Source organism: Girardinichthys multiradiatus, chromosome 19 (genome assembly GCF_021462225.1).
Source record: "Girardinichthys multiradiatus isolate DD_20200921_A chromosome 19, DD_fGirMul_XY1, whole genome shotgun sequence".
NCBI lineage: Eukaryota > Metazoa > Chordata > Actinopteri > Cyprinodontiformes > Goodeidae > Girardinichthys > Girardinichthys multiradiatus.
This window is the reverse complement of record NC_061811.1, coordinates 21778754-21792738: the sequence shown is the minus strand read 5'-3', so window position 1 is coordinate 21792738 and position 13985 is coordinate 21778754. Positions and strand designations below refer to the sequence as shown.

Here is a 13985-nt window from a genome sequence, read left to right as displayed (position 1 = left end):
CAAGACGTGCACCAACAATTTGTCCTCTTTTGAACTCTGGTATGTCACCCATAATGTTGTGTGCATTTCAATATTTTGAGCAAAACTGTGCTCTTACCCTGCTAATTGAACTAAATTGAGTTTGTGTTATCAAATAATTAATATCAAAGACTGACATGAGTGGCTGACATGTTTTCACATCTGAGCAAAACTTTGCAAACCAATTTGAGGTCTCACATCCCCATTTCATCTGTGTGATATTATCTGACAAAATCCCTACATATGATTGCAAAACCATTGCTATGCCATTTTAAAGGCTATATTTAAATGTAAAATAATTGTTCAGAAAACTGTGCCAAGAACTCTGTATCTAACAAGATGTGTCTCATTTGCCCAGAACTGCATGTGCTATGCTGCTCGTAACAGCTGCAGGATATTTTAATGCATAATGCAAAATTCTGCTGACTTAATTTCTGTTTTCAAAATATGGCTATGATTGAAACTGGCAACAAGAAAGTCGTCCTTATACAAGTAAGGCAGTGCATGTCACAAGTGACTAATCTCCTGTCTTACATCACATTTTCAAAATATGGTAACAGTGATTCAGTTGTTGCCGTCACTTCCTCATTTTCTTCCTTGAAATATCATCCTTATATAAAAGATATTATATCAACAGTTTTGGAAAACAAAATTTAGGCCATACAAAAGATATTTTAGCCATGCTCACCATCCGATCTATGATGCCTTGTTGCACTTATGGCTTACAGTTCAGATTTGAGCTGCAGTGCCAACTCGTGCACGGACGTATGTGACGTAACTGTTGCTGATACCCTGCGGATCTTTGTCTTAAAGAAGGGTGCAAACAGGAGAGTCGAAATTCAAGTTTAGGTAACATGCAAGTCTCAGCACAAAACATCAGCCAGACTTAAATAGCCTTAAAAAAATCTCCCTCAACAAGACAAAGAAGACTCTACTACCAGCATTAACGGCAGGACTCCTCATCATTACTAATAAAGGAAGAGGACAAACTGTTTTTTAATTAGTCCGATGCTTTCTGAAAAGATCCTCAGTAGAGAATCAGTTTAGACTTTCAAAGCAAAAGGTCTTACAAAATTGTTAAATGAAGTTATGCATCTGTTAGAATAAACTGTGTTTTTATTTACAACTGAATTCCCAAAGATCTCTTCATTCACACATTTTCTTTCATTAGTTGTCAGAATGAAAATATATTCCTTAACTGTGGGTGAAAAGTGGCCCCTCAAGCCTCAAATTTTAATCTCGTATTTAATCTAAATGTTAGATATGATTGAAATAATTCAAATGTGGATTCGATCAACATAGACTCACTCCTGACCAACACCATGCTCCTGCAGGATACCAACACAAACAGATTTGTAAACACAACAATAGGTCATCTTTAATGGCAAAGCATGAGATCTTATCAGTACTAGGTTGTGAAAGTAATTAGTCCTTTCTGCAATAATAACTAATTAACAGAGTTCACTCCTGAATGCAGTGTTTGTTTATGTACAAATCTGAATGGAGAAGCACCTTTATGAAAGAGGGACAAGAAGAAAGCCATTGCCCAAAGAAATACATAAAAACCCTGTTTAAGTTTTACTCAAGCAATGTAGGGTAAGAGAAAACATGTGGAAGAAGGTGACAGAAAATGAATTATTATTTTATAATGCAGCAAGACCAAGCCACCAGGACACATGGAATCTCATTTTGATGTGAATCCGGTGTTTCATAAATTATGCATTCAATAGTTGACAATTATTTCAACACTTTTACTTTAACACCGTTTTAAGTGAAAATATTGAACAGATCTCATTAATTCTAACAGCAGCCTCCATCATGGTGTTGCGGTGCTGGCCCCAACTTTTACCAGCCAATGTGTATAACTATTGACCCGTAAGCCCTCTGCCAGTGCAGACAGATACGACGACACACATATTGACCAGTCACATGGGGTTTAAAGACAAAAAAAGAAGTGGGACAGAAAATGGCTCGCAGTAAGGAGCTGGCTTCTGTTGTTTACTTCAAAGAGCCAGCTTTAATAGCCAATGCGTTCGCGTCCAACACATCGCTATGGGTCAATGGCCCAGTCAAAGTCCAGACCTAAATCTAAATCTGTTTTGCAAAGAAGACTGGTCAAAATAAAAAATTCTGAATGTTCAAAGTTGAGTTTTTGCAGATATACTGTAACTTACAATTCTGCCCCAATTGGTGTTAGTGTTTTACATAATATCCCAGTAAAATAGATTACAGCAGGAAACGTAAATGTAAGAAAAACAAAACATGTTTAAGAGTTATGATTACATTCACAGGTCACTTAAGCATTAACCATTAGAACCAAATCAGAACCTTTACAAGGAAAATGAATAGGCACAGTAATCTTTACGTTTGCTAATCTACTTAGCTCATGCTGCTGGAATATTCCTGCAGGTAGGAGGTTCAGGTGTTAGCATGGTTAGGAATTGGCTATGGTACACTTCTCTGGTAGTTTATGGTAGTTTCAACCTCTTTTTGGGTCTTTAAATTCTTTGGGGAGATAAAAGCCTCTTGCTCTGGTATACTTTATTCCTTTTTATAAAATTTCCTTGCCTTATGTTTGCTTGTGTTTAAACAATTATATAATGGCTGCATGCTTTGAATTTAATTGCATATATATATATTTTTTTTATAAAACGACAGTAAACATTTATTTAAGTTTTTCTTTGTTAATTTTTTATCTCTGCTCCATTTTATTGTTATCTACTGAGCCCCAATGTTGCCACAAAGAACTATGAGTGATGTGACGGTGCCAGGAGCTATGATCAGAGGAAGGCGAGACAGAAACGTTCATGTAAGCTGATGGGGAGATGACGCCTGGTGTCGAGGCCAATTGGGAACAAAGACTGTGGAGGACAGAGGCTCCTCATCCTGTCCATCTTTCTGAGGAAAGCTGACAACAACAAACTCACCTGACTTGGTTGCGGTGTCATTTGGAAAACTCAGGTCATCCTCGGCTACCCAGGAAAAGCTCCAGTACCCTCGGGGAATCCCGATAGCATTCCTGCTGTCTAGAGATTCACCTGCAATGACAGAAAATGTTACCATTAGGTCACGAGGTGAGAGAGAAATAAAATGCAAAACTGTAAAAGACATTAAATTAATTAAAAATGCTCTTTTTATTTAGTATGTTCTATTTGCATTTAATTCATATCTTTAATTGAGATCAGTGTGAGCGCTGTCTCATACAGGGAAGACTGACTCCATAAAATCACAGACTAATGAATGAACAAATTATTAGCAGGCAGAAAGCATGGCTGACTCTTAATCTATCTGTACTAGAAACATTGATAACAAACCAAAAATTTAAATTTTTGCCAAGTGTCTTAAAAGAGAACATAATACTGATCCCTAACAGTACTACCTCTGCAGATTAATGTCAGTGAACTTGAACAGTATCTCAGTGGTTATGAGTTACAAAAGTCCAAAGAGCTAAATGAATTGGTTATTGGATATCAATATGCTGCATAATTACCTGAGGTCAGGTTAGCCTAATTTTGTCTGACTTCATCTTAACTTTCCAAACTCAAACACTAATTATCTTGACATCAAACTGTACTCTGATGCTGGAAAGTAGAAATATAGACTTTTCTCCTTTACTTCATGTGTAACCCTCTCCGCCTTCACATCTCTTTCACACATACACTCACATTTTGTCCTCAACTCATGGAAAATTACTGTACAGTCAGACTAATACATTGTTGACAGCACATGAGACTCCTGCAGCCATTTTAAGCAATCCTTTCATGGTCCTAAAACATAATCTGGCGTTTTAGGCAATGTTAGTCAAATAATACTAATTGTTTGTGTGCAGCAAGCCATAAAACCATTGTAAAACTCTTTCAACAGTCTCATCCGTCATTTGCCCCCAAGGCCTGATTGATCAGACCGTAAACAGAATTAAGGGATTTTGAGGTTGACCAGTGTCCAGTTGATCAGAAGCTCAGAAATCCTCATCAGGAGAAAGCACCTTGTCCCTGATGTTTTCCTCACTTGTTGAATACAAGAAACAGGGTTTTGACAACTTTTTCTTGTCAGAATTCCATATTTCAAGACTCAAATTTCCCATTTTTCTACTAGGTTTAGTCATTTGTCTTCTGTTGAGAAATGTTGTGTGAGTTACTTATATTTTCCGACTGAACTAGAGAACTATTGATTTATTGGCATCTGAGAGGCAACCGTTAATTTTGTCCAATCAGATCAATGGCTAATTGACCAAGTTCTTGGTGTTTGGAGTTTTTTTAAGTTTAATTGTTGAGTTATAAGTCATGTAAACAAGAATAGATTCATTTTGACTTTTAATGATGTCTTTGAAATCAATAAATATGTGCAAAGGTTTGCAAATTTTCCCTCAAATACATACCCACAGCCCCCCTGATTTAGATGAACGCAAAAATATGTTGTTTTTCTGCACTTTGCCAAGGGAGGTTTAACCAAATATTAATTGCAGTGCATCTGTATATTGGACTCTGCATTATAAATCTAACAGTGTTTGAATTAGTGAAAAATCTGTAATTATAAAAAGAATAATAATTAAAAAACAAGTTTATTCTGAGTGCATTTAGAACATGTTCAATGTGCTTTTAACTGGCAAACATAGAGGAGCCTAATACAAACCATGTAGTAATAATCAAACCGCAGCCTATTTAGACAGTGCAGTGATTTTAAGTATGCAAGAAAGGGAGGAAAATGCCATATGCTTAACAGATGGGTGAATCTGAGCTTGATAAATTGTTGAAGTTTGTTCTTTAATTAAAAATGTTCCAGCGTTAAACATCAACTGATAACATGTCCAAGAAACATAGCAAAAATATAGAGTTTGCTCCTATGTGCTTTAAATTATTTATCAGTTTGTGTTTCTGCTTGGTGCATGCAACCGAGAAGGCTGGTGGTTTTTAATGTCTCTCAAAATATATTCATAGAAAACATAAACACAATCTCCTCCACATATTCAAGGGAGAGTTAATAGTGTGACTTTTTCCCACCCACACTCAGAAATCTTTCAAATGCAGAGTGGATTGATGCATAAAGATAGATTCACACTGTCACTTTATTGTCCCTATGCATGAACATACACCCTCCTGTATCTTTTTGGCTTTAGTATGAGCAACTTAATGTGAGGCAAAGGAAGACAAAAATGTTTTCTTTTCTGTTTTTGACAATAAAGTGATATCATCCAAAGGGTCTGGACATAAGATGGTTGGATGTGCAAATTATCCTCAACCCCAGCCATCTCTGCAAAACAAGCCTTTTATTTTTGTAAAAAAAAACAAAAAAAAAACTAAACAAGCAACAGAAGAAACCAGAAGAGAAAAACAAAAAGTCTCACAAGGCAGCAAAGGAACAAATAGTTTTTGTGGACAGTACTATACATGATGTATGTGGTGCTTGTGGCCTGTGTTTCACAGCAGTGCAGTGGTCCAGAAAAGAAGCCAATTGTCCATGAAAAGTGGAAAGAGGGTAGGTGCACAGGTAGTAGATTTGCTGCTCTGCTATGGCTTAGAAGTGGTCAAACTATAAGGATTCTGGAATGTTTTTTTCCCCTCAGGCTAAATGGGAATTTCCAATGCAGGAGGAAAAGTATGGAACACATAGTTTGGCTTCATGAGTATGTTGCTTGTGGGCTTGTTGACATAAAATTCACACCTGATTTCAGGTGTGATTTTTTTTTACCCGAGTAATCCAAACATACAGAGAAATCCAAACAAAGTAGTCCATGAATTTAGTTATGTCTCATTTAGTGGAAAATGATAAGTATTGAATTCACTTCTTTAAATGTATTAAATACTTAGCAGAAAAGCCTCTTTAGTAACAGAAGGCTTTAAGACGTCTCCAGTACAGAGAAACAAGTCTCATTCATTGCACTTTTGTGTTTTAAACCCATTCCTTCAAAACAAGTGTCTTCACAATTTCAAGGTTCTCTGCTCCTCTTCTGTGCACTTTTATCTTCAGTTTTTCACACAGATTTTCGGTAAGATTCATGCCGGGTGATTGGCTGGGCATTTTTAGCAGCATTTTTTTTTTCTTTGAAACCAACTAAAGGGCACTACATAGTCATGTGTGTACTGTGATCAGCATGGACCTCGGCACACTGTCCACGGACGTATAATGCTTCATAGTTGAGTGTGTCAATTTCCTATATTTCTGGTGAAAAATTCCCACATTTCCCACCATTTCTTCTATGGGGTCATCGGATGGGGGAGGCAGAGCTGATTTGGCGTGTAGCTTTGGAAAAAGAAAGAGAAAAGAAGGTATTGTTTAAAGTAGGGCCAAAGAAGGGGAATACACCTGTCAGTGTGGCGCAGAGAGTGGCAGTGACACTGCAAATACTTGCGACCGGCTGCTTGTATTGCGACCGGCTGCTCGTACTCATGACCAGCTGCTTGCACTCAAACCCGGCTGCTCGCAGCAGTGTGTCACATATAAAACAGTTCAATGTGGAGACATTTCCCGCCGAGCAGTTTGTATTGTGTGACATAGCGTATGCGTACGCGGTCGTAAAAATTGAGCTTTGCATTGACAAGTCCAGCGGACATCCGGTTTGAATACGCCAAACCATGTTTTCCCCTTAAGAGTTTCCTTGGCTGTGTATTTGGGATAATTGTTCAGTTTTAAAGATCTGCCCTGGTTTCATCTTCAAATCATAATCAAGAATGATTCACAAAATCCCTTGGACAAGGGATTGGACAATGAAACTGAAACACCTGGTTTTAGACCACAATAATTTATTAGTATGGTGTAGGGCCTCCTTTTGCAGCCAATATAGCGTCAATTCGTCTTGGGAATGACATATACAAGTCCTGCACAGTGGTCAGAGGGATTTTAAGCCATTCTTCTTGCAGGATAGTGGCCAGGTCACTACGTGATACTGGTGGAGGAAAACGTCTCCTGACTCGCTCCTCCAAAACACCCCAAAGTGGCTCAATAATATTTAGATCTGGTGACTGTGCAGGCCATGGGAGATGTTCAACTTCACTTTCATGTTCATCAAACCAATCTTTCACCAGTCTTGTTGTGTGTATTGGTGCATTGTCATCCTGATACACGGCACCGCCTTCAGCATACAATGTTTGAACCATTGGATGCACATGTTCCTCAAGAATGGTTCGGTAGTCCTTGGCAGTGACGCGCCCATCTAGCACAAGTATTGGCAGATAGCAGAAGATATGGCAGCCCAAACCATCACTGATCCACCCCCATGCTTCACTCTGGGCATGCAACAGTCTGGGTGGTACGCTTCTTTGGGGCTTCTCCACACCGTAACTCTCCCGGATGTGGGGAAAACAGTAAAGGTGGACTCATCAGAGAACAATACATGTTTCACATTGTCCACAGCCCAAGATTTGCGCTCCTTGCACCATTGAAACCGACGTTTGGCATTGGCATGAGTGACCAAAGGTTTGGCTATAGCAGCCCAGCCATGTATATTGACCCTGTGGAGCTCCCGACGGACAGTTCTGGTGGAAACAGGAGAGTTGAGGTGCACATTTAATTCTGCCGTGATTTGGGCAGCCGTGGTTTTATGTTTTTTTGGATACAATCCGGGTTAGCACCCGAACATCCCTTTCAGACAGCTTCCTCTTTCGTCCACAGTTAATCCTGTTGGATGTGGTTCATCCTTCTTGGTGGTATGCTGACATTACCCTGGATACCGTGGCTCTTGATACATCACAAAGACTTGCTGTCTTGGTCACAGATGCGCCAGCAAGACGTGCACCAACAATTTGTCCTCTTTTGAACTCTGGTATGTCACTCATAATGTTGTGTGCATTTCAATATTTTGAGCAAAACTGTGCTCTTACCCTGCTAATTGAACCTTCACACTCTGCTCTTACTGGTGCAATGTTCAATCAATGAAGACTGGCTACCAGGCTGGTCCAATTTAGCCATGAAACCTCCCACACTAAAATGACAGGTGTTTCAGTTTCATTGTACAACCCCTTTACTTCAATTATATGAAGTTTGCATGTACAATACAATGCAACACAGTCCCACACAATAAAGTTCCCACTTCCAAACATCACTGCAGGTATTGGGTTTCTGGGGTTATGTGCAATGCCATCCCTCTTCCCGTGTGCACTAACATCAAAACAGGTTAACACTGGTATCATCTGACCAGACTATAAACTCTTAGTATTTTATTGACTTATCCAATTGTCCTGCAGCCAAGTTTAAACAAGCTTTAACATGCTATTTCTTCAGCAGTGGAGTCTTGGGCAACGAGTGTTAATCCAGACCATTGCAGTTGAGTACAATGCTTCTTGTTTTCATAAAGAAATTATCATTCAATATTCAAGGTATTTTTGGAGCTCTCCATGAGTGCCCCATGGATCTCGGAAAAATCGAAATAGTGTCGATGTCTTTGTCCAAAAGAACTTGTGAAGGACACCTCAATTCATCCATATGTATTATAGCAATAAGGTCACACAGGTCTTGAAATAGCTCTTTGCTTTTACCCATTATGTATCTTGTCTGATACCTTGGTAATGAAAAACCTTGAAAAATGTTTTATACCATTTTCCACCTGTTTTGTCATAAATACTTCTTGCCTGTCACATTCCGTTTTATTACACATAATTTATATAATAATTTATTTTGATTTGTTTGAATGCATTACTTTGTACACTTTGATTATTTCGGTTTCTACTTACATTTGGTGTGAATTCAATGTCAATACTCATTTTCTCCACTGTTTGGCAAAAAAATCTTTCATTGCTGCAAGGAAATTAAGCTTGACGAAGGCATTTGGAAATGTAATGAAACACAACAGCAGTATCAAGCAGTTTACAGCTAATTAAAAAGGAAATGAGAAGGCATCCCCCCTTTTACCCTGCTGGTTGTTCATATGCTTGGGCCTTCTGCGTCCCCATTGTCCTACTCTTTCCCCATTAATTAAAGATTTACCAGGGGATACATACATTACTGCCTAAATAAATTGATCACCCGTCCAGCCCAGTGACGCGTCATTAAATGCTCGTCAAAGTCCACTAACGCCACATCAGTCGGTAAAGGCCTGGAACTGGCTTCTCTCCTTCCACTACAAAAGGCCGCATTGATTTCTATCAGCGGATTAAGGCTTTCATCAAGACTTCAAAGTATTTCACACAAACTCTCACACCACAACGACACTCTAATGTGTTAATGCTTGACAATTAGCACGTTTCACCTAATCATGCCCTGCGGATGTAGAGCACTGGAGAGGATGCTGACAATAAATAATTCTTACATGTGCAAATATTAATACAGATGATATGTTTCTCTAAGACTGAAATTTCAGAGGTAAAGCAGAGCAAACAGATTCAGGTATTCTTGTTAATATGTCACCTTCTGTGGTTGCCGTTACCTTTAAGTGTGGGGAAGCGTTTGTCATGTTCTTGGCACAAACCCCGTCTTGTAAACAAGCAGAGATTTTTTACTCCAGTTGTAGGATGCAGCCTATTAACTCAGAGTGCTGCCCATGAAACTCAACTTGAGGCCTCCCGTAATGCTCTTATACAGAAGGAGGCCATAATAGCAAACTTGCATCTTCTTCTCAGAGAGCTGTCACAGGATTTTAAAGGCAAGACAGAAGCAGGAATCACACCCTGCTGAATGGGATTCACTGTCATAATGAGGTTGATAATGAGATGATAGAAAAATGATTCTGAAAGAAAGACTAACATTAAAATCAAGAAAACTGTTTACATTGAAAATGTGCCTCCATATCTGAGGATTGCAACATCAAAGTCATCTTCTTTAACTGTCTATGTTGAACACATAGCTGCTGTAAATGAGCTTATTATGCAGTGAACTGTGCACTGAACATGCAATGTTCCACAACCAGCATGCTTAACATTAATAACATCAGAGGACTGTCCCTGACAGTACTTAGCATGCTCAATGAGGTTAAATATGTTCATTTTGTAAATTGTACAAAAATCCTGCATTTCAAAGAAACAAATCAAAATATTCTTTCAGCATAACACTGGCTGGTCTTCATGGGCACTCATTAATGAAAATGATTTTACTTTTTGCAGACTGATTGGCCTCTCTTTGAAGCTGTATAACACCGGTCAAGCCAACAGCGTCACATCTCTCAACAAGAAGCCTAATTTTCACAAATGGTTGCAATGTGTAAGAAATGACTCATCTAAAAACAAAAATGCTGTGCAAGAATCTCAGTTTAATGATGAAGACAAACATTTAAATGGCCAACAGAGAAAATTTACTTTGAACAGATCTCACACTTTGGTTACGGCTGCAAAATCTGCATGAAGGTAACTGAAATAAATCATCTTTTTAAGGTGTTTAATTATATTTTATTATTGTGTTAATTTAAATTGTACTCCCTTAATGTTAAAATGTATTTTCATATTCCTGGACCTTTTAGTTGTAGAACTTGTTGGTCAATTTCTTCTGGTTTTACAAATAAATTTGGCTCGACTTATATGTTATTAGGAAACAACAATAATATCTACTGGTATCAATATCTATTGTTGTCTTTAATTCACTGGTCAAACACAATGTTATAAACAACTCTGTTTTGCCATGTCATAGAATGTGTTTAATGCATGTTTTTCTATGAATTACCCATTAAGACCTCCCTTTTTTCCTTTATAAAAGCCCAACTATTTGGTATGGAATTGTATTTAATTTGAGGACTATGGCGCTACCTTTGATCCTCTGAAGGGCAACACTTTTATAAACTTGCAAATGTGTATTTCCTTCACTAGAAAAAAAGGAAATAGAGTCTAGAAAATGATAAAATATGTTTTATTCCAATATACAGGTTAAAAATCAGTTTCAATTTAACAAAACACATCTGATGTTTTAACATCACAAGAGGAATATTTCATTAACCTACAATCTCATCGTTTGATTTATTCATTCTGAAACACTTATGATTAGTCCAACAAGGTTGTCACATACATTATGCATGAGCTTCCTCTGCAATAAGAACATATCCAGTCACCTACAAAGGGTGGGTGGTGGTGTGTGTATGTGTGTGTGCATTGATATTGATTGATATTGTGCAATCCAGAGTGACTATGAAAAAGCTCAGAGTACTTCAATTCAATTCAAAAATGCTTTATTAATCCCAAAGGGAAATTAAATGTTGTTGTAGCTCATTATGTAGGTTTCTTCAAAAGGCCGTTGTAGATCTCTCCTGCAGTGCTCTGTCTTACAGCAGATCTGAAGAAGCCTCTGACTGAAGACACACTGTTGTTGTAGGACAGTCTCATGAAGAGGATGCTCAGGGTTCTCCATAATGTTCTTCATTTTATGAAGAATCTGTCTTTGCACAAGGATCTCCAGAGGTTCCAGAGGAGTCCCCAGAACAGAGCCAGCCTTCTTTATTATCTTATACCCCAGTTCCAGACACCCAAAAGTATCTGCAGATTTTAAATATTTTAATTGTGTTAGAGGCAAGTTTCAGTGGAGAAATGAGGCAGCAAGAAGAGTTTTGGAGATTAAAGTAATTCCCGAGAAAATTAATGGATTTCCTGGAGGCTCGGATAGAATGCTATACAAAAATTCCTTGTTGCACAACCATCAACTCCAATGTATTGTAATGTAATTTTATGTCATCAACCAACGCAAAGTAGTGCAAGATTGTGCAGGAGTCATGTGTGGAATCATGTGCACTTGTATTCAACCCACCTGTACTACGATACCGTGTGCTGATTGCACACGGTATCATAGTAAAGGCGACCATTTTGACTTCTTCACCAGGATTCTGTGATAGCATCACAGAATCCTGGTGTGTATAACCTCAACATAAATACAGCTGTTCTCATCGATCTAGTAGAGAACATTACTGAACAAGAAGCATCATGAAGACCAAAAAACACCACAGACAAGTCAGAGATTAAGTTATGGAGAAGGTTATTATAAAACAGTTTTCCAGGCTTCGAACATCTCTCAAAGCGCAGTTCGATCAATTGTCTGAAAAGGGAGAACACATGGCAAGCACATACTTAATAAGAAATACTTTTTTACCTAAACTGACAGGATAAGCAAAGAAAGCATTAATCAGAGAAGAAGCCAGGAGGTCAAGGGTAACTTGGGTAACTTGGGAGCTGCAGAGATCCACCACTCAGGTGGGGGAATCTGTTGGAAGGACACCTACTAGTCCAGCACTCTACAAATCTGGCCTTTATGGAAGAGTTGCAATGTGGAAGAAGGGTGTGGTCAGAAGAGAACAAACTTCCACTTTTGGGCCAACATGCGACATACTATAGAACCAACAGAGTCAGAGGGTGGGAAGATGGATGGACATACATAGATGGCCACCCTGGAAGGAAACCTGTTGAGAGGCTGCAAAAGATTTGAACTTCAGGTTCACCTTCCTGCAGAACAACCACCCAAAACATACAATCAAACATGTAATGAAATAGTTCAGATCAGAGTATAGTCATGTGTTAGAGTGGCCGAGACTAAGTCCAGACCTAATTCCAGCTGCAAATCTGGAGTAAGACTTAAAAATTGGTGTTCTCAGATGTTCACCATCCAGTCTGATTGAGTTTGAACTAGTTTGTAAAGAAGAATGGGCATAGCTTTTCGTCTTTTGAAAGGACGTAGATACATATCCAAAAGACTTGCAGCTGATAGTATTGACTTGGGGGCTGAAAACAAATGCGAGCCACACTTTTCAGATTTTTGTTTGAAAAACAAAATCTTCAAAACCATGTATCATTTTCAATTCTTACAAATATGTAGTATGTTGTGTTGTCACTATTACACTCACTTAAAATTTAACAAAAAACATTGAAGTTTTAAAGTAGCAAAATATAAAAAAAATGAAGATGTGTGCATAATGACAGTATAAATATGTGCACTGTACAAAAGCATATTTGGAAACATGGGTTAAAAAAATACTTGCACCATTTCAAAAAGATATAACAAATGTTATACTAATAATGACAGTTAGAAAAATATGTATTTCTGACGTAAATTAAAGTCTCAGATTTTAGATTCTGTGTAACTGGCAGTGTTGTTACAACACCAGCATTGCATGTTACCTACGGAAGTACAGCTTAGTACATTAAAAGCTTTTTGATCAGTGGGGGTGCAACAAATGCCTTTAACCACGCTGACAGTTTACTCTTTTCAGTTTTGGCAAATACAAATCATTGTCATATTAATTTCCATTCAAGCACATCACTAGAATGACAAAAAAACATGCTCCAAGTCAAAGATAAACAGAATTTGCCTAGACAAATAAAGGGGTTGCAAAACTAAAGCAAAAAACACTCAGCTAGTTCAAATACAGGATATTAAAAAAATTTAAAATGGCAATATAGAGTCCCCTAGCAGAGCTTGCCAACATTTAATGCACAGCTTGACTCTCAAAAGAAACAAGTACTGAAAAAGAAGCTGGCAGAACAGAAGTCTGGGCCATTTCCACAATTTGGTCACCAGGTGGGGATCCAAATGTAATTTCCACATTTTTTGGAACAGCAGCAGGCTGTCTGTCTGGTTGCCAACAGGAGGCAGACTCACATGGCCTCTCATGCCCAAACCCAAAAACATCCCAGCTCAGTAGACATCAGCCAGTTTCTGCCCTCACTGTGATTTCACTGATATTCTAACAGGACACCCATTCCTGAGTGCAACTAGGCTTAAAGCTTATCACGGTCTTAAATGGTTGCGGCGTATATTGTATTCGCATCACAATGTATCCCTCTCCTCTACTGTTGTGCTGATCAGAGTGATGAATTTTAGGTCAGCCCTCTGGAAAAAAAACTGATGGAAGGATTGCCGAATAGATTGATGGACAGACAAATATATGAAGAGATGGATAGATGGATCAACAAATAAGTGAAGGACTGTATGTACAAAGGTGGATAGATGGACAAATATCTGATAGAGGCACAGATAGAGATAGATGGATAGATTGATTGAGGAGTGGACGGACGGACAGTAGCATTTAAAGAGACCGCACCAAAACGAGTTGCTCTCAGACGTACGGA

The 13985-nt window shown here is 38.3% G+C and overlaps 1 protein-coding gene across 2 annotated transcripts in view; it reads right to left on the bottom strand.

The window, feature by feature from the left end:
• The window catches only part of alk (ALK receptor tyrosine kinase), a 541946-nt gene that overhangs the window by 309753 nt on the left and 218208 nt on the right, over positions 1-13985 (bottom strand). For both annotated transcript variants that reach the window (XM_047345720.1, XM_047345721.1), the window contains exon 2: positions 2946-3056. In XM_047345720.1, coding sequence (XP_047201676.1) covers positions 2946-3056 — 111 coding nt within the window. The remainder of the gene's footprint in view (positions 1-2945; positions 3057-13985) is intronic.